Here is a 22,056-nt window from a genome sequence, read left to right on the forward strand (position 1 = left end):
TATGGCAGCGTGACCTAATAAACTCTATTTTCCAAAAGAAAAAAGAAAGAAAAGACACTGGGGGAGAGGAGGGAGGCAGACTTAATGCTAGTGAATTTAACAAAGAAAAACAACAATGTCCTGTTGCTACGTCTCTGGGCAGCCAACTCGCCCAACCTTGCTCCCCCAGGACACACGCAGTTTAAGCTCGAGTCACCGGTGAGGCGGGTCTGCTGACGGCTGAGGCCAGGGAGGGACACCGTGCTTGGCGACAAGCTGTCCAGGCTCCGCTCGGACACTCAGACTGAGCTGTCCACCATTCCCACTAGCCCAGATGCCCCTGCTGCAGCACCACGGCCCACGTGCCACCAGTAACCCCACCCCACCCATTTCGCACTAAAGGAAGCCCCTGGAAGGAGATGCAAAGTGATGTAAGTAGACTCAAACCCCACTGAAATTTGTTTAAAGGAAGTGTATCATCTACTTATCACTTCATTAGTAACGTCAGTTACCAGCTGGAGACCTTACACCACCACTTCTGAAGGAGCAGATTGGACTGTTCACTCTGCGAGGTTTGCCGTCATCACCCACCCTGGGGGTTTGCTGAGAAAGGCGCGGCAACACCAGCAACTGCACTGTTTACTCACAACCTTGTGCCAGCAAGACGTAAGGTCAACGGTATCACTGCTAGAGACAACGAGAAACACGCTCTGCTCATCTGGGTAGGCTCAGGCCACTGGAGGTTTCTGGGATAAACACACGTGTGTGACTACAATCACACACATGTATTTACTGCTTTCGGATCCTGCCAGGTTCTAAATCATCGTCTGTCCACATATGCCAGAAATCCCAGCACAGAACTGTATCCAATAATGAAAACACCACTCGCATCATATAAATGTGCGTGAAGACGGAAGGTGAGGACAGGTGTCCTGGAGGGAAGAGGACCAAATTGCTTGGTCCGGGTGCTACGGGAGCTCGCTGGTTCAGAGGGCGCCCCTCGCCCCACTCCACCATCTCGCACTGAAAGCTTCCTTCTTTCTTCTTACAAATATTAATTTCCCCCAAAAATCAGAGGCAAAGAGGAGAGAAAGAAGAATCCTTTTTTCATAAATTGCCCATCACACCGTGAGATGTCAAATGAGACACTTCTATCGGCATAGGACAGACATAGTCAAACGGTTTGGGGTTTCTACATTAACAAAGTAATTCCATCTCTGTAACAGTAAAGTTTGATGACTTTAGATTTCAGGGAACTTTGTTTCTCTCGGATTTGTGTTCTAAGATAAGGCTTGAGAAGAGCCTGGCCAATGAAATGTCACGTGACCTGCACACAACTCTCAAGTTTCTAGCAGCCATGTTTTAAAAAGATGAACTTAATATTTCCTATCAAGTTACCCAGGACAGTTTTCACATAACTAGAACAAATAATCCTCAAATTTATATGGAATCACAAAAGACCCAGAATTGCCAAAGTATTACTGAGGAAAAAGAACGAAGCTGGAGGAATGACCCTCCCAGACGTCAGACAACAATGCAGAGCTGCAGTAATCAAACAGTGTGGTACTGGCACAAAAAATGGACACATGGAGCAGTGGGACAGAATCCAGGGCCCAGAAACATTTTATTTAACTCAATATATTTTTTAAAAATACTGTCATTTGAACGTATAACCAGTACTTTTTAGAATTCTTGAGATATTCTACACCTTTCCTCTCTATATCTAACCTTCAAAATCTGGTGCATTTCACACTTTAAGCATAACTTGATTCAACTCACCATGTCTCAAATACTCAACAGCGCGTGTGGTTACCGGCCACGGTGTGAGACAGACAGGCCGTGCACGTGACGCACAGCCCTGAAAGGGTGCACACGTGCCTCAGGGTGAGTCAGCAAGGGCTTCCCTTCATTCATCACACACCTCCACATTCTCTGAGTTCTTTTATAGTCAACATGCACTCATTAGTTATTTAAAATAAGAAATTTCACAGCACCACATAAATTACCGGAGCCTTGCTCAGATCACATCTGTGGAAACTGGCCCTCCGAACAGGCAGCAGGCATTTCTGACCCTGAGCCCTGAAAACTCTCGTCTCCCAGGTCCTGTCTGGATGTGGGCGGAGAATGCGTTGTGCTGAACGGGGCACTAAAGATGTTAGACTGAGGACCCAACAGCCACACCAGACCAGGAGAGTGGGGAAGAAAAAATTCTCCCCAGCCACAAACCGCAGCCATCACAATGTGGACCACAAAGAAGCAGGTCCGTAAAGCGCATCTTGGTGGTGGAAGAGGTCCTCAAAGGAAGTACGTATATATTCTAAAACATTTAAAGAGGAGGGAGGGATATGCTCAAGGGACAGCACACATTCTCTGCAGCTACTCAGTCCGTGAGAACAAAAGGAAACAGACAACCAAGCAACCAAGGTACATGGAGAAAACTCCAGGGTTAAATGGTAGAAGCTGAGATTTTAAAAGAGAGAGATTTTCCTAATCGGAAACATCTGAGACAACTTTTACTTCTAAATCTCTGTTCACTGCCAAGCAAACCCAGCACACCGCAAGCCTGACTTTTGGGGGAGAGTCCTGTGGGCTTACACTTCCACACACCAAGCATTTTACAGACTGAGAGCACTGTGTAACCTCACGCTTCTCTTTGTTAAAAATTACTCTTTAATGCGAAAGATTTGGGGGGGAAACCTTTAAAATAAACTTACAAAAAGTTATTGATAAATACAATAGATTATCTTGAATAGTTAAAATAACACCAATGATCAGAACAAAAAAGTTAGCTACCGATAAACAGATCTGCTTCAGAAAATTCTACCGCCTTTGGAAGGCATACAACACTTACCTACATGCACTTACTTACTCCATCATGACAGGTGGGGCAAGCTAATTACAGAAGAAGGCTTGTTCAGAACACTCCTGTTTCAGCTAGTAACCACAGAGGTTAAAAAGCTAGGAAACGGTTCATTTAAGAGAAACATCAAGAAAATTCTGTCCACTATGTCCACTGTTACAGGATCAGGTCACACAAGAAACAGGGGTTGCTGTCACTGCTGTTTCTATTTATGCTTTACATTAGCACATAACGTAAAACTGATCATTTCTAATAATGGGTCTTTGAACTCAGCTTTTGCAAATGTGGAATAAAAATACCTTCACAAGAATAAAGTCACCAACCAGAGAAAAATAACACTCTCCTGAAATCTCATTATGCTTGCCCCAAGTACTCAAGTACTCAAGTTGCTTGCTCGCTGTTATAAAAAAATGAAAAAAACTAAGTATTCTTGTTTGTATAACCCCAGGTCAGGTTTTTAAGGGGGCAAAAGTACCTAAATTTTCTGGTTATTTTAATGATTAAATGCTTGAACCATGCATACGTGAAAATTTTACGTGTTCTGAGTAACAGGCAAGATACAACCTGAGGCTGAGGCATATCTGAGGAGCTGAGCATAAACTCTGCAACATGCAGGCGGCCAGCTTCAGTCACCGCGTTAACATAAGCATGCTTTTCAGAAGGAAGGGAGGAGGCAGGTGCTGGAGTGCAGCGCGGTTACTTGACGCTAGTCAGACCGGACACACAGGTACCACGTCTCCCCTGAAAGAGTTTACCTGTATATCTGAGTCTCCTTTTAGAAGCTTCGCTCCTTCTATGATAGTCATGTATGAGAATCTGAGCTGATCTGGTGTCTGAATCAGTCCCATTCGGTATTTTCTCATATTCAGTAACAGCTGTTTAATGTTAATATCATCTCCTTTTTCCATCTGCAAGAAAGGTAAAAATTATTCAAGCATTCTGTTGTTAAGAGTCCAGGAAGAGTGCCAGGCATTCTGCTGTGCACCAGGTGTGCTCTTGAAGAGCTGGGGACGGTTCCACAGCAGCCGCCCACCTGACCTGTCCAGCAGGTCCTGCAGCTGGTTCACTGCTGACTCCAAACCAACCCAGGAATCTCGTTCCCTTCAGCTAGTGGTCAAAGGAAGGATTTATGGCCAATGTGGCTTCTGCACTGGGATCAGTGCTCTTATTTTTCCCTCTTGTGTGTATATGTGTGTATATATATACATACATATATATATACATATATAAAATATACTGAAGTATAGTCAGTTTACAATGTTGTGTCAGTTTTTGATATACAGCATAAATGCTTCAGTCATACATGAACATACATATATTCGTTTTCATATTCTTCTTCACCATAAGTTATTACAAAATATTGAACATAATTCCGTGCCGTACAGTATGAACTTGTTATTTATCTATTTTATATATAGTTGTTAGTACCTGCAAATCTCAAACTCTCGATTTATCCCCTCCCACCCCCTTCCCCCCCGGTAACCGTAAATTTGTTTTCTATGTCTGTGAGTCTGTTTCTGTTTTGTAAATAAGTTCATTTGTGTCCCTTTTTTTATAAAATTCCATATATGAGTGATAAATGGTATTTTTCTATTTACGGTTTACTTCACTTGGAATGACCATCTCCAGGTCCATCCACATTGCCGCAAATGGCATTATTTTATTCTTTTTTATGGCTGAGTAGTATTCCATGGTATAAATACACCACAGCTTCTTTACCCAGTCATCTGTCGATGGACATTTCAGTTATTTCCATGTCTTGGCTATTGTGAATAGTGCCACTAGGAACACTGGGGTGCATGTGTCTTTTTGAATTAAGGTTCCCTCTGGATATATGCCCAGAAGTGAGATTGCTGGATCATACAGGAAGTCTTTTTTTTTTTTTTTTTTTTTTTGTCTTTTGAGGAATCTCCATACCGTTTTCCATAATGGCTGCAGCAAACTACATTGCCACCAACAGTGTAGGAGGGTTCCCTTTTCTCCACAGTCTCTCCAGCATTTATCTATCGTTCATGGACTTGTTTTGTTTTGTTTTGTTTTGTTTTGTTTCACTTCAATTAAAGTACAGTCAACTATAATGTATCAATTTCTGGTGTACAGAACAATGTCTCAGTCTTGCATGTATAAGACTTTTTGTTTTCATATTTTTTTCCATTAAAGGTTATTGTAAGATACTGAGAATAGTTCCCTGTGCTATACAAAAGAAAATTTTTTAATCTATTTTTATTTATAGTGGCTAACATTTGTAAATTTCAAACTCTCAAATTTATCCCCTCCCACTCCCTTTCTCCAGTAACCACTAAGATTGTTTACTAAGCCTGAGAGTCTGTTTCTGTTCTGTAGGTGAGTTCACAGTGTTCGTTCATGCACTTTTGAATGCTGGCCATTCTGACGGGTATGAGGCGACACCTCACTGTAGTTCTGATTTTGCGTCTCTCTGATACTTAGCGATATTGAGCATTTCTTGGTGTGCCTGTCGGCCGTCCGTGTGTCCCCCCTGGAGAACTGCTTGTTTAGGTCTTCTGCCCCTTTTTGGATTAATGCTCTTCTTTAAAGGAGGTCTTGGCAGGAGTAAACCTTTCTGCCAGTGCCCTTCCACCTTCATGGCTGGACCCCCCCCCCCCCATGGAAAAGCCAGACCCCCAGTGCAACGGCCCCCTACCCCAGCCGGAAAAGACAAAGGAGGCAGAAACACAGAATCCAGTTTCAACACTTACCATTAACAGAACACCAGAGCTTTTAAGCATGTGGAAGTTCACCTCAGCGCGACAACGCACGTCTGACTGAAGCACCCAACAGCAGGCAGGGTGAAAAGTAACACAGTGTACACACTGAGAGACCCTAGAAGTTCCTGACACCCACCCCAAGTGAGGAACATGGACACCCAGAAAGAGGAAAGGCACAGGCCGGGGCCGGGAAGGGCTGGTGGGGAAAGAACATGGCCCTCGGGCACAGACAGGAGCCTCACACACTTGCTGAGAACTGAGGAAGCAAGTGGTATAAATGTGTTAAGCTATTTAATTCTCATAACCGTCCAGGGGGGACAAAACTATCATTATTACCCTCAGTCAGAAGGCAAAAAAGGAACACACTATTACCTGCCAACTCCTCTGTGAGAAGCTGCAGGGCGGGGGAGGGAGAAGGACCCAGCACCTACACAATACAAGCTGCCAGGGAAAGCCTCGCTGGAGGCCGCCAGAATCACCTGGACCACAAGCAAGAACCCCAGCCACAAGCAAGAGGCAGCTGAAAGGACGTACGTGAGATTCTCGGCTTTTTCTAAAAGAAGGCAGAAGTTCAGTTCTGGAGCCCTGCCATCAGAGCGTGCTCCTGCCAGCGGAAACAGCAGGAAGGTACAAGGCTGAAAGGAGACCGCCGGAAGCACTCACCAGAACCAGGCAGGTGTCCACCAGAGAAAAGGTGCCTGACCGCCCGATGCCGGCACTACAGTGGATCACCGCAGGCCCGTGTTCCGGGTTCAAGGAGCCAGACTCTCGCACTTTAAATAAGAAATTGAGAAACGAAGCTGGTGATTCAGGGACTCCGAAATCTGGCCAGGTAGTATAATGAAAGTGAGATATTGTTCTGGTTTCACCACTCTAAAAAGCGAAAATCAAGGGGAAGTGTTAGTTCAAAGTTTTTTCTTCTAAAAACCTACTGCAGAAAGATGTGTTTTGTGTGACGCTATCAACCCTTATGACTTTTTCATCTGGTTTTTTATAATCACTTACACAAGTTTAGGGAGATTTTCTTGAGGAGAATTTGGAATATATTCCAAATTGCTAACACTTCTGTAACACGTACTATGTAGGCATGCTCTAAGCCTTTTATATGTTAACTCAATCCATACAACAACCCTATTAAATCCATTTTCCAGGTGAGAAAACTGAGGCAAAAGGTTACGTGACTTCCCCAAGGTCGCGCCATCAGAAAACTGCAGAGAGCCAGTGTCAGGGCAGCACCTGAGTCCATGACCACCGACCTGCACCATGTAGCCAGGATGTTCCGTAATTCATATGCCGTGAAAAGGGATTCTTTTTCTGTTCTTAAACATTTCTACCAGAGTAATTGTGCGCTCTTTAATGGTTTCCTTTTTAAGAGTTTTCTTTTAAATTCTGCTACACAGACACAGAACAACCTAAGAATTGAAGTCTTTGCATCTTTAACAGAAATTGTTCTTCTCACTCCTGCTTGTCCCCAAGGCAGTATTTCCGACCCTAAAGCCGGTCACATGCTTCTGCTGGCGCGCTGAGAGTTTCACCCACATGCGGAGCGGCCCCCGTCACTTCCTGGGCACCCCGATGACCCTGGCTTCTGACAGACTCACTATGAAAATGTTCCTCAGCTGCTGCCCAAGCAGCACCTCTCTGCCCCACACTCTCCATTTCTGCAAGCGGAGCTGGAACCCTCTCCCACGTCTTTCACCTTTTTTCAGTTTTAATTACAGGGCTGTTTTGGAGGGAGGAGCCACAGGAGCAACATAAAAAACCCTGACTTTTTAATGGTTATGAGCTGAAGACTGCTATTATTAACAGCAGCCTCCTTTCAATACAAATTTTCAAAATTATAGTTAGCTTTCGTTTTTTTTTAATCCATTTTCTCTTTTCAGTAGAAATTAAGACTCCTAAGTCCCCAGACTGTTACATGAGGTACAACACTGATAAGATACAGTGCAGAAGTCCAAAAACATTTTAATTATATACTTTTAGTGACTAATTTTTCTTGACGTCCAGGTTTCATCATTTCAAACACACCGTGACCCACAGGCTCCCAACATACTCAAGGCACCAGAAGGTCTTCCGACTACCAACTGCTCCTTGTCTTGACGGGGGACGGTGCTGGCACAACCGAACGCACCGTCAAAACTCAGAACCATCCACCAAAGAGAACGTACCCCACTGTTGCAAAAAGGAGAATTAAATTTACCGTATTAAAGCAGCATTTAACACATTTCAAATGAAGAAGGCCAAGCCAGGGCTTCCTGCTAGGAAGCCCTGAAGGAACAAGCCAGCACCCACCCCGAGAGCAGTCTCAGGATCCCCCAGCAGCCCAGGCAGAGTGCCCTCTCGATGGGCCTCAGGCTCTGGCGGGCGTTCCTAACCCTCCCCGCCACTGCCTGGCTGCAGCCACTGCGCACAGTGGGGCCACGCGTGGTCTGGGTGGACCTGCACCACCTCCAGGCTTGCAACCTGTGCTAACCCCACCAGGCCGGGCCACTGCGTGCTTTTTCTTTGTATGATTCTGGCTCAAGACTAGTGGCCTGTCTATTTTTTTCAAATTCAGGTCACACTGTCTGGGATGCTCAAGGCCAGTTCCCAGAAACATTCCCACTGTTTCTATAATACAGTCTTCCCCACTAATAGATTTTTGAAAATCAGTCTTCTTCCCCGACAGGACCAGACACTAAAGAACTTCCTAGAGGTTAATTCCTTATTAATTCACTCCTAATGAAACAAGACTGGAAAATCAGAGCTCACAAAAATCATTTAATTCCCAAAGGACCGTACGAAGTACTCAGATCCATGTGGCTACATAAAGAACAGTTTACATGCATCACTGGACCCCTTTGCCTCTTCTCCTGCAGGGAAGAAATGAGGGGGCAGAGGTTCTAAAGGAAAGAGCACTAAAACAAAATTCACCTTTACGTCACAGTCTCTACCCTCAGACCAGACGATTTTTGACCAACTCCTGGTTTCAGCCCTGTGGGTCACCTTTCCTCCTCCTGTGAGGACTCGTCTCATGGCTGCCCCGACACCCACATGCCCGAGGTGCGTCCCTTCCATGCCGGCCCCACCGCGCCACTCCGCACATGCCTGCCCAGAGCTGTCAGCGGCTCACCGTCCTCCTTGGGGAAAGTCTCATTTACATTGTTTTGAAGAATTCTAACTTTAAAGTCCTTGAGTAAGATGACAAGCTCACACTATGGGAGGAACAGGTTTCAGGAGGTCAGGAGCAGACACACGAGCTGGCAGGGCTGGATGTGAATCCTGGCTGGCCTGATTCGGAAGCCTTCTCTCTTAATCCCAAGTAATTTTAATAAATTATTTTTAATCCTCAAGTATCAACCTGAACGTTAATACTACTAGTTTCTAGGGTTTCTTGAGAGTCCTCAGAGACCTACCACACACAGGAACAACATCCACAAAGACACAGCTACAGTTATGCGCCACGACAGGTATCACTGAGACACGCGGGCTGTCCCAAACTCCAGGTCTAACGGCAAAGAATCATCCCTAAAACCACCAGAGGAAGCCCTATCTTTCGGGCATGAAAAGTCTTACATTGGTATTTCCTAACTGCAGAAGGTGAACTGTGTAGTAGGACTTCACGTCTTCTGACAAGAACTTCACGCTGAATCCTGTTTCCTTAAACAGCATCTCCCGGTCGTCTTTTGTTGGCCAGTACTGTGCACATTTAACCTAAATGTAAGAATATGCATTCAGCTTTTTTTTGTTTATAGACATTATGAAGCCATAAAAAGCTGGAAAAGAAAACAAACCACACGTACACAGCAAATATTTTTCAAGTACCCAAATCTAAGAACAGTCACACTGCATTCGGTGCTTAATGTATTTTAATACACCTTATAAAAGCAGGTTTGCAAAATGTTCCTGTAACTTATACACTAAAAAATCGTATGCCAAAAAAAATACACCGATAGCCCGTTCATAAAAAACCCACTTGTCATTTCTAACGCAGGAAACCCCGTATTTTAACATCACACTGCACCCATTCTACATTTCTAAAAATGCCAATCTCGTGTAAGAATCTTGTCTTCACACAGGATTGAAAAGGCTTTATTTCGCAAGTATTTCCCGCAAAGACCTGTCAATCTGCTGTAAAGAGACAACGCTGCATGTTCAATCACTGACAGGAGGTCGGGGAGAGGCAGGCAAGCCTCTTTCGCCTGCACGTGCTGCACGGGCAGCACTACTGACATAGAATTCATGTTTGTGACAACGAAAGCATCTTCCCAAGAGCCAAATCATGCAGCCAGCAGGCTGAGGTAAAGCGAGATTCAGAGTCATTTCATTAGGAAAAAACACCACAAAAACACCCTTGTAAACATGGCCATTTCTCCTTTTCCAAAACACAAAGAGCTACAGATAGCAAGTAAGATGCCTCCAAAACAAATGGACACTATGAACTGATACATCAAAAGGTGCTGGAAAAATGACACAGAAAGTGAAGGAGCACAAGCCAGAATCAGAACAGCACGGAAATGAGGCGACAGAGAGAAAAACGAATCAGAAATAAAGGAACACATCGTTTCAGAAAGAGACTAATTAACTTAAGGAACAGGGATATGAATAAATACAACAAATGATGCTTTAGGGAAAAAGAAGAAAAGGGGACATTTTCTAAACAAAAAAGAAATGAAGATATGAATAGGGTTAGGTAAAATCTGACAAATATAAAAAAAAACAGGCAAAGGAAACCTAAGACGTGTACAACGGGAGGACCCAAAGGAGCATAGCAAGCAGGGGGCAGGATGAGCGCCAACAAGTGCAATTCAATAAACTTTTCTTTAAAGAAAATACGTGGAATCACACACTGAAAGAGCACCTCCTGCACCTGGGAAAACTCACCCAGAACGGCCAACATGGACATATTTTGGTGAAGTTAATGGGATTTGAGGGAAAAAATCCTTTGGGTTGTAACTGAGGTAAAAGGACAAGCGACTTACAAAGGAAATAAGATAAGACGTCCATCTGACTCCGACAGGCGCCAGAAGGAAATGGAGTCATACATTAAAGTTGTTCAAAGAAAGGCAAACATGAGCTGAGGAGTTCACACCTGGCAAACGGGCTCAAGCACCGAGACAGCAGACAAACTGCCACCAACACGTAGGACATCGGGGCCTGGTGCCTACGAGCCCTTGCTGAGGCTCCTTTAGGGAGTGAGCTGCACCAGAATGACACACCGACAGACACACAGGTACAGGAAGAACTAAGGTCCAAAAGGGAGACGAGAGAGACTATGTTATAAACTCTGACAAGGGTAAAAAGTACAACCTAAAAAAAAAGAGAGACAATGGGAAAAACAAAAAATTAAAAATTTTTCAGTGGTTATTTTGGTGCCAGAGTTGATTTTGTCATTGTGAGTATTTTCAGTGCATAATATGGGACAAAGAAAATGAGACACCCTAAGACACTCCGCATCCTGGTCTTTGGGAACCAGGCTCACAGTGTGGACAAAGAAGCAACAGACACGAGTTAGGAAGGGTGAGGCCAACCCCTGGTCCTACACTTGGATGGGAAGCATCAGTATGGACACTCGTGTGCTATCTTAGCACACACACGTACGTTTCCTTAACTCTGCTCACTGAAAGGCTCTAAAACCAATGACCAACCTAGCAGCAATTAACATCCCAATTTCTGTTGTGATCATGAAACACCATTGCCCGTTAAAACAAGCCAAGGCTCCTTGAAGAAATGGCTGATTCTTAAAGAAGAATTTGAGAGGCGCCTGCAACATGGAGTCATTCCAGACAGCAAAGAAGCTACTGAAGGGACAATCTGACCACAAATAAGGACAATAACTGCAAAGGAATTAATTGAATCAAATATGTTTAAATTCATGAGTTCATACTAACGGATCCCCTCCCACCTCTGCCCCTGCACCAAGCAAACCTAAGTGGTCACATGCTGAGGACACTAGGGAATTAACTTGTTTTGAAAACGGCTTTTCCTATAACTAGAGTGGCAGGGTTTTTTAAATAGAAGTATTCCAATCAAAACTCAGGAAGTTACAGAACTAGAATACCACTATTTTATAACCTCTAATTAATTAGGGAACTAATTAAGCACTGACCAGCAACGGCTGCTAACATCATGATAACATGCCACCACCCATGCAGTCACCTCCCCCACAACAGCAAAACCTGAATCTTACAAGCGTGTAGACGCAACCACCATAAATATGATTTTTAATGGCTTAAGAGCCAGTAGTGATTTATGAAGATTTTTAAAACCTGTCACTTTACCAAACTTCCAAGATTCTGATAATAAAGACTCTAACAGAACCTAGGGATTCCAAAGATCTACATATCCATGTATCCGTACTAGTCAGTATTTGTCCCATTGTACCTATATTTTGCAGGGCAGCGGTCTGCAACTGTTACTTAAATATTTAAGGTAAGAAAGGAAAAGGATACGTTGGTTCTTCTGGTCAGAAAACACCCTAACTACTAGCCTTTAGCAATTAAAGGTCAAAACCAATGAGTGAATATCCCAAAGCAAACGAAAAGGTCTGTATATCAGCACTCACAGGCAGTGCTAAGCTGTAAACACTGAGCTTTACTCACCGACTCCTTCTCCACAATCCGGTTTAGCATGACAACTGCTTTGGTCTTCTGCTGCCAAACCATGAGCCAGAAATGACAGCCTGTGTTAGGAAGAGGACCCTGTAAGAACGAAGGAGAAAAAGCAGGTAAGAGAAAGGGGCCAGGCTCCCAGGAGACTCCTTCAGGTGCGATTCTCGTGTGAGGACAGTGTACTGGGTCATTATGAGAAAATCCAGACTTCAAACCCACCTGGATCAAAAAACAGGTCTGTACTAGTTAGGATTACTGATTATCAACAATCAAAGCTGACTTTTATTTACTTAGGCAGAAAGAAACTTGCAGGCTATCGGGTGGCTTTCAGAGTTAGGGCTGGGAACCAGGCCTGCGTAGGAACAAACATCAAGACAGGATCTGCCCTAGGAGTGTGGGCCTGGGACAGCGCCCTGGCCCTGTCACCACAGCAGCTGCTCTGCTGGCCCTGCCACCCTAAGGCGGCTGCAGTGCCCGTGCGTAATCCATGGCCGAACAGAGCCAGAGTTGCAGGCGGGGATATCTACTGGTCCTGTCCTGTCTGCAAAGGTGACTTCTGTCCCCTGGAGCCCCCGCATCACAAAGAAGGGGCCGCCTCCCATGGTCGGGGCTGTCCTGCAAAAGAGGACGTTTGTGCCAGCACCAGCCAGCAGCCCACCCAAATCAGCTATAAAAGGGTTTCCAGAAAAAGCAGAGATTTCAAAGCACCTGAACCACTATGGAACCGTTCAGCTACAAAACCATAGAATGTGTAACCTCAAAAGCAGCCTTAAAGGGGCAACGTCGATACCAGAACAGCGCCGTGGGGGGAAATAAGATCCTACTATGTACTTCCAACGACCTTCACAATCTGCAGGGCAGAAGAAAGGCTACACGAGACATGAAAAGGCCACGTGTGGGTTGTAACTAACTGTAAGCCAGGAGGTAAAAATGGACGAGGTTTCACTGCAGAGCGACTCCGCCTGCTCCCAGATCGAGCGCGGGGCAGGGCAGAGAGAGCGGGACACCGTGGCCAGGGGCCTGCAGCTTCAGCGCCCCACGCCCCACCAGATGACTCAAGTGGCTGCAGTGACAGCAACTGCAAAGACTATCTGAACTGGGAAACCCGAAGCATCCAAGTTATAAAAATGCTAGAAGTGGGTCGAGAACCCTGAGAAGCTGTAACCCTCACTCAGTGTGTGCTGCTCACCGCACCACCTGCTTCCAAACCAAAACGTGTGGAAGTGGAGACAGCAGTGAGAAATCCCCAGTAAAACGGGGTTCTTTCCAATCCAAAAAGCAGATGTCATCAGTTGATCCATGAAGTCACTCCTTAGTGTGCACACGTGTACGTACGCATGCGTGCGCGTGCACACACACACACACACAAACCCCATCATGGTTCTGAAAGGGGAGGGGGGTCCTCAGCCCTTCCTCTCACCAGCAATACTACCAGTCTTCTGTAAAATGGAGATATATCCCAAGGGACCGATACATATTTTTTTAATTTTTATAAAACTCAAAGGAAAAAGATGAGAAAAATAATAAGCAACAAAGGACAATCAGAGCAGCTGTGATTTTAACAAACATTTACCATCTCTGGCATCCTCTATCCTCTGAAATATCTCTGTGTGTGTTCTCTGGCCCTGTGTGCCAGGTACAAAGGCAAAAGCAGTCTCAGCTATCAGAGAGCTGACAATGGAGGTGTGGAACCGCAATGCACTTCAAGCCCAAGAGTGAGGGAACCATCCACTCATCGTTGGGAGCGGGAGAGGTACTGGTGCAGAGCCTTAAACACAAGGCAGGCTCTGACACAGGGAGAGGGTAGGGTGGGGAGGGAGACAGAGCCCATTCCAAGCACAAGGAGAGGCACGTGCAAGTTTAGGGTACATGTGGGAAAAGACAGAAGGCAGCAGGAAGCTGCACCTGCCGAGTGGGAGGGTCTCAAAGGCAGAAGAGTCACCAAACTCCTCTTTAAGCTAAAGTGAGGTACGTTCCAAGACACTTAAATCAGGCTTGTGTGTCAGAAACATACGTCTGCTGGCTCTGTTAAAGACAGAAGACAAACGGAGCAAGGTGTGGCAAGGAAGTAAGGTAAAAAGTTACTGTCTCAGTGCAGAGAAAATTTAAGAGAGCTGTGAAAAGGGCAGGCAGGAGGAGGGAAAGAACTCGACAGATGTCAAGTTCAAAATGACAGGGTTTACTGAACGTCTGTTTCATTCAAACAATGCTGCCACAAAGCAGGGAACTCGGAGCACTGCTGGATGGATGAATACCCAGAGCTACTCAGGGCTGGAGCACAGATACTCCGAGTCCAGAGTCCACACTCTTACTTAAGATACAAAATTGGAAACATGGTTCCAGAGAGTTGAAGCAACAAGTGTAGGCTGGATGGCAGAAAAAAAAATCCTAAATCAGAATATTTAGAGATGTCTACATTTTTTAGGACTAAGGTGGGAAAGAAGAAAGAAAAAATGAGACTGGAAGAAAAAGAGCAAGAAAGGGTGTGATAAGGGTCGGGCAGGGCAGGGAAATTACTCTTTCCTATTTTTTAACATTACAGCTTTTTCAAATAGAAAGTAAAAGTTTTTACCTCTAAAAACGAGTTTATAAAAAACATGAACGCACATACGAAAAACTTCGAGTATCACAGAAAATGGCACATGGAAGCCTCTATCCATCAATCCCTAACCCCAGAAACAGACTAGCAGTGTGTGTCTACTATCCAGCCAGCCCCTCGCGGTCTGTTTCAGTCCTGTGATTTCCAGTCCTGTGCTATTAAAGCTAAGCTGCAACGGGGGCAGGAAACAGCTATGAGGTCCCAGTTCAATCCCCAGGACCTCCTCTAAAACAACCAAACAAAACAAGGAAACAAAACTTGGGCTGCAACAAATACCCTCTACAATGTCTACGTGCACAACAGACCACTGAGTATCATGAACTTCTAAACCTCTGCTGTTCTGACAGGTGACAGTGGTAACTGGCTGCTGGTTTGAATCTCCATTCCCTAATCACAGAAAAGAAGAGTCCCTTCCACAGGTGCGTCATCTGCGGTTACCCCGTCTCTGAGCTGTGAGTTTACGCCCCTTGCTAGTCTTTAAACCAGTTGTCTCTCTTTCCCTTTCTGCTCTACGGGGGCTGTTTTACCTCGAGTCACACAGAGTAACTTTCATCTCCAGTGACTCAGACACAGTCTAACCTTTCATAGTTACCGTTCATTTGAATATCTTCTTATCATTTTAAACTGTTTTCCTTTTAAATAACAGGTTACTCTTATCCAAACTGGGTTTTCAAAAACATCAACATTATGAATATACAGCTTGCCTTTTTTTTCAACTGAAGTAGAGCTAACTTACAATAGTGTGTTAGTTTCAGGTGTACAGCGAAGTGACTCAGTTATACACATCTTTTTTCAGATTATTTTCCATTATAGGTTATTATAAAATATTGAATAATACAGCTTGTCTTTTGAATATTTAAAAATCATTAACTGGGGGAAATGACAGTACTGTTAATTAAATCTTTTATTTGATAAACACAGGGTAGCTGGTGTGAGTAAACCAACAGTATCCTTTCTGTTATCTCAGAGCGGAAGAAAAATGGTGCTGGAACACAGGTGTGGCCAGGGAGCCAAGAAGCAGGCAGGCAGGAGGCCAAAGGGAGCCGGCAGCTGTGGGGCCTCCCTGCCGGTCCTCAGGGCACCTGCCTCACCCCTCACTCTGCCCTCAGAGAGGCCGGGCCACACTCTGAAAACACCTGCCGGGGCGGGGCCTCTGGTTGTGACACAACTCATGTGAAGAGAAACAGAAGAAGCTAGCAAAGTACTCATAAACAAAGGCCATCTATCGAAAATAAGGCAAGGAGGACAATTTGCCTGAAAAGAACTGGCCTAAGCCAAGTGTCAATAAAAAATTCCCTTCACAGAACGTGTAGCAGTAAAAGTTACTTTCATCTTAAATATACGCAGCTGCAAAACACTATCGTGTCTACGATTCATTACATAACAACAGAAAAAAACGAACTAGCATTCCACTTCCAAGAGAAGTCAAGACATACTTTCAGCCATGTCTCAAAGCGGCCCAGGGACAACCCCAGCCGTCAGGCCCGCTCCGCATCCCAGCACTCGCCTGTGTGAGGATGTACGTCCTCTGGGCCTCTGCTATGTCCACGAAGCTGGCGTTAATGTAATCGTTCTCAGCGTTCTGCAGTTTGACTCGGCTGTGGTCGTCTGAAACAGAGAACAACACACCGCGCTGTCATTTCAAACTTGCCAGTTCTTTTTTGTTTTAAAATTAATGTTCTGGGTATTTATAAAATGATAGAAGAAACAAAACAAAGGAAAATAAATTAGCACCACGGGAGAGTTGAGTCAAATCCCAAGTGATTCCCTTTTTAAAGGAGGTACAAAGGTAGAAGCCCCGTCTGCCGCCACGGTGTCAGAAAGGAGGCGCTCATCTGCGGTGGGCCCACCCCTGCAAGCAGAGACTGACCAAAGCGACAACACAGCAAGGGAGTAAAGCACCACCGTCCTGAAAACAAAAGGGCTGTCAAGACTCCTGCTGCCTGAGAACTAAGACCTCGACCTACAGAGCACTGGCCCCCAGGAAGTAAGACCAGACCATTTCTCTCCCTTCATTCCTCCACAGATCTGCATTCAACCATATTTAAATAATTTCTAGCACTTAACTATATTTAGACTAAGTGCTAAGCTACACTGAATACACTGGGAATATCCCAATTCTTTAAAAGACAACTAAAGATGCTTCATCACTCAGACTATGTTCTACCAGTTAACTACACCTCTAGTACTTGGAGCAAAAAATCTCACAGATTCAGAATTCATTCTAATTTAAGTATGTGGAGCACAAAACTTTACCGTATATGGCTTTGGTGGGAAGGGAAGAGAAGCAGGATGCTGGGGAGACAGCATGAGTGCGGTAACAGTAAGAGCGTTAACTCATCGTTCTGAACAGACGACCAGACGACCGGCTGTCAGAGGACACGCCTGAGTTATAAACTCAACACACGTCTGAGGTCCGACTCGGGGGAATATGTTGTGATAACTGCCCCTCAAGGAAATACCAAACAACCGTCCTTTCCCTCACTTTCAAGCTAAAAAAACAACCATTCACATTATCTCCACGTGGAAGAAAAGTTTGAATGGCTTCAGTTTCACGCATCAATTTGTCTGAGATGTTTCTGCTGGACTGAACCCAAGGCCTCTGTAAATATCACATGCCATTTGCCAACAGGAAAAGCGACCATGTTATAGTAAATCAGTTACACTCACGTTCTCGGAAACATGATGTCAACAGTCACTTTTTTTTTTTTAAACCGACACTTCTTTTTTTTTTTAAACAGTCCCTTTTTTTTTTAACAGTTTGATCACCTTTCAACTGTTGTATTATATGAGACAGTAAAAAGGTCAGCTACCTAACTGATAAAGCAGACCACCCACCCCCTAGACAACACGTATCGGAAGAATCATGTATGCTTTTAGAACGCTACACAATCCCCAGAACTCAAGTCCCACTGAAGTGCACCACCAAAGGGAGGGGCTTCCTCATGCCGCAATCACAGAAAGAGCGCAAACCCCCAAGGTTAAGCACACCTATTGCACAAGTGAAAAGGCGACTTGGCAAAAGCAGCAAGAACCCACGAGCACTGGCAGGCGCCCCGCCAGGGCGCTGGACGTGGGGTGCGGGGCGGGCCGCCCAGACCTTCCACACCCCTGCAGACCAGCTGCGGAAAGGCCTCCGGGGTGTGTTCTCCAGGCGTCTGGCAGCTGCCCTCAGGCCTCAGCTGGGCTCACGGTTATCTTCTACACCAAGCGTCACTCGAAGTCGCTAAAACACGAATCACGCCCACCCACCGAGCAGCGTCCGCTCCCTGGAGCCCCAGTGCTGACCGGGGTGGGGCAGGGCGCTACCTGAAAGGCACCCCTTGGAAGGGAGGCAATCCTTGGAAGACCGCTGGGGCTACTCAGAACTGGCTACAAATGTTGGCTGAACATACGTTTTCTCCTCAGCAATGACTTTTTTAAAACTCTCAAGTACACCTACATCATTTTAAGTCTTCTGTTCCATGAAGAAGATTTGTAAAAAATGAAAAGTATGTAACATTTGGATTCAGAAGAGACTCTGTGTAGAGAAAAAACACAGGGGAGTTTCTTGTGTTAAGTAAAACATACCATATACCACGTAAGTACACACGTCTCAGGAAGGGAAACTACCAAAGCCCTTCCATGAGGAGCTGTGACTGCAGGACTTACATTCTCCAGCAAAGACAAGAAAGAGACAAGGCTCACTTGCTGCACGGCCTGGGATGTCTGAGAGTGGCACGCCACCTTCAAACCTGAGGGTCAGCCATCTCCTGGCCCTGCCCTTTACAGTCCCAAGTCTGTGAACGGTTCTCTCCAAACCAAACTTTCGACTTCCGAATTAGAGAAACACGCTGGAAGTTACACACTTTCTGCTCTCCCAGAGGGGTTTATTCTGCCCAGGACCCTCTGAAATGAGATTATCCACATAACGGCGCCCACAGCCTCACAGAGCCCTCAGGACTCTGTCACCACCCCGAGCACACGGCCCTCCTCGTCTCTCCCACCCTTTAGCGGATCCAGCAAAGGGAGGCAGTGAAGACAGCTGGAGCTGTGCTGCATGAGATGCCACAAAAGTAAGCAAACCAGACTTCACAGGAAATCTCACTTCTCACATCTACCAACACCAACCGCAGACCCAGCCCAAAGACACACCCAGCCTGGGCGGCCTCATCTGAGTGAATGAAGACATGCGCCCCCACAGAGCTAGGGTTGGTTGAAAGTGGGGTAAACGCGAAGCGAGCTTCTGGTGAAGCGTCCCCCCACCCTCAAACAGCAGGTTTTCTCAGAAACGATTTCATCTGTCAGGAAGTGACTCGCTGGAGCGTGGCCGGGGCTGACCACACACTTCGCCTCCTCTTTCAGTACCGTCACAGAAGCTCTTCCTAAACCCACCCCGCCCCCCGTCGCGCCTTTTACCATTACGGCGATGACACCTCCTTCTGGAAAGTCTTTGCAGTCAAGCAGAGACCAAGGACGAGGAACAGAGCTGGGGAGGGGACGACGGTCCCCATGGCGTTGACAACGGTCCCCAGAGCGTTGACTGCGCCCCTCACGCCCCCCCTCAGCTGGGGGCCAGTGCACCTCAGAGCTGATTTCCAGACCCCACGGCACCTCTCTGCCAAGCACGAAGAGGTCTGCAAGATGCGCCAACCCTCCCCACCCTGCCAGGACAACACCTGGGGCACAAATAACAGGGGTTTCCTCTCCTAAGTCAACCACGAGCCAAGAGCTAAGCTGGAACTGAAACCCCAGTTGCCACAAGCACCCATGGACGGTGGAGAAGAAACAGGGGCATCAGCACGCACAGAGAACGAGGCGGGGGGGTGGGGGGGCAGGAATTAGCACAGCAAGTAAGTGAATCACACGTCACAGTGCAGTAAACTCTGCGGGGAGAAGAGCAGAGTGACGGGCGGGAGAGGCTGCGAGGCTAAGCAGGGTGGTCCGGGTGCCCTCCCTGCTGCAGCGACACTCCAGCCAAGGCTCGGGTTAGGAGCGTGAACGCCCCAGGAGGGCCGGGCCCCACGCACAGGCTGCGCAGGAGCCCCTGATCAACGGGAGGAGAAGCAGCCGGCGGCGCAGGCTCCGGGAGGGAGAAATCCTAGACTGACTCCTTAGTCTGCACTCCCAAATCCAACCACCAGAGAAGAGGGGTCTCCGCCTCCCTCTGCTCGTGGTGCCCACCAGCATGGTGTCAGCCTTACTCAAATAATTCTAGAACATGCCTGAATTCAAATTAAGCTGTGGTGCAATTTTCTTAGAATGACAAAACACTATTAACCCACCCTTAAACGTCAGCAGGAGATGAACTGTTAACTGACTTCAGGAGTGAAGTAATTCAGCAAAATGAGCTCAGAGCTCAGAGAGCATCAGGTCTCTTCTGAAGATAACCGGAGTTCCGTGGCGCAACTGCAGGAGAGTGGGGAAGGGTGTGAGCACGCGGGTCCTGGTGTCCGCTGTGGCCCCTCCAGCCTGCAGGCTGCGACACAGAGAAGGGGCACACTCCCAGGACGCAAGCTACCTGGACACCACAGGACAGCTTACACTAGGCTACAGAAGTTCCTTCTGTTTCTAGTTTGCTGCGTGTTCTGTTTTCAACCAGGAGCAAGAACTAACTTTCAGCAACCCTTCTGCATCTACTGAGATACTCATACGGCTAGTCCCCCTTCACCCGGTTACTGGGGTGAATTACATTTGTAAGGCTGTCCAATGCTAAGTCCTTCTTACCTTCCTAAAATAAACTTAATGCAGACACTGCTGTACTCACCTGAATAACCTATCGTCGGGGTTTTACATAGTTATTGGCGCAGGAGATGCGCCCGCAACTTCTACTCCTCTTACTAAGCTTTTCTGGTCTGGATATCACAGTCATCCCAAATCCTCATAAAAGGGGCTGGAGAGCGTTCTCTTTCCCCGTGCTCCGGCAGAGCACGCAAAGCTGTGGGCCCCACCCTGCGCCCTCCTCCTGGGAAGGCTGTCACTTACTACCTTGCGTTATTCAGCGCTACAGGGCTTCTCACGCACTACTTCTCCCTCAGTCCGCGTTGGTAAGTTCTGTTTTCCCAGGAGCCTGCTCCATTTCTTCCAAGTGGTCACACTGACTGCCTAATTGTTCACAGCACCCTAACTTCTAAATTCCTTTTACATCTGTATCTGTGTTCCCCTGTCTGCTCCTGGTGTTGCTGATATGCACCTGTCGCTGTCTCCCTTTCTGGTTTTTGCGTGTTTGTTGTCCTTTTCTCGCTCTCTGTCTTGCCAGTTTATTAGCCTTATCAAGGAACCAACATTTGGTTTTGTCTGATCCTTTGTGCTGTAACTTTGATTTCTAGTCTTTTATCTTTGTATTATTTCCTTTCTGCTTTTTTTGGTGTTTACTGTTACTCTTACTCTAAATTAGCTTAGACACTTAGCACTTTAATTTTCAACTTTTCATTTTAATACTAACATTTAAAGACAGCATTTTTTTGCAGTACTGTTTTTGCTGCTTTGAATTTTTGATAAGTATTATTTTACCTATTGCTCACTTTTAAGTTTTTTTAAGTTTCCATTATGATTTCTTCTTGACCCATGAATTATTTAGAAACCTTTAAATATCCAAATTTATGGGAATTTTTCTCTTTTTATTAATAATCTATAATGTAATCGCATTATGGTCAAAGAACACGGCCTGTAAGACAGCAATTCTTAAATTATTAAGATTTACTTTATAGCTTAGTCAATGGTGCATTTATTATAAATTTTCCATTCAATCTTAGAAGAATGTGTGTTCTCTAATTGCCAGGCATGGGTTCTGTATTTTTTTCTTATTAAATTGAGCTTAACTGTGTGGTTCAAAGCTTCCACTTCTTTACTAATATTTTACATTATTAAGAAGTGTGTGAGCACAGAATTGTCAGCCTCCCTCTGTAATCCTATTCATGTCTGCTTACTATACCTGGAAGCTATTTTACTGGGCAGATACCAGACTCACAGCTGATGGTGGCAGGCATTCATTTGCTGAGATCTCTGTTTTCAGGAGGCAGGGAGCACAGAAAGCCTGAATGTTTTCCCTCCTTCCTCCCCACTAGCAACTTACGTAAAAAGTGTATTTACTGAGAATCTTCTTGTGCTGTAGCAGTGAGGAACCATGGTCTATCTAACCTGCCACACAACCGGAATCAGAAGTCCACGAGCTGCTGTAAACACTGACAGATGAACCTTGAGGACATCATGATACGTGAAACAGGCCTGTCACAAGGTGACACTCACTGGATGACCCATTTACTCAGAAAGCACTCAAACTCTAAGAAACAAAAGTAGACATGATGACTGCTGGGGGATCGG

The 22,056-nt window shown here is 45.8% G+C and overlaps 1 protein-coding gene across 4 annotated transcripts in view; it reads right to left on the reverse strand.

Annotated features, from left to right (window-relative positions):
* PTPN2 (protein tyrosine phosphatase non-receptor type 2) overlaps window positions 1-22,056 on the reverse strand; it is a 51,165-nt gene that overhangs the window by 12,453 nt on the left and 16,656 nt on the right. For all 4 annotated transcript variants that reach the window (XM_064481670.1, XM_064481671.1, XM_064481669.1 and 1 more), the window contains exons 3-7: window positions 16,262-16,362; window positions 12,147-12,245; window positions 9,121-9,258; window positions 6,229-6,438; window positions 3,595-3,747 (exon numbers count right to left, since the gene is read on the reverse strand). In XM_064481670.1, coding sequence (XP_064337740.1) covers window positions 3,595-3,747; window positions 6,229-6,438; window positions 9,121-9,258; window positions 12,147-12,245; window positions 16,262-16,362 — 701 coding nt within the window. The remainder of the gene's footprint in view (window positions 1-3,594; window positions 3,748-6,228; window positions 6,439-9,120; window positions 9,259-12,146; window positions 12,246-16,261; window positions 16,363-22,056) is intronic.

Source organism: Camelus dromedarius, chromosome 32 (assembly GCF_036321535.1).
Source record: "Camelus dromedarius isolate mCamDro1 chromosome 32, mCamDro1.pat, whole genome shotgun sequence".
In the NCBI taxonomy this organism is placed as follows: domain Eukaryota; kingdom Metazoa; phylum Chordata; class Mammalia; order Artiodactyla; family Camelidae; genus Camelus; species Camelus dromedarius.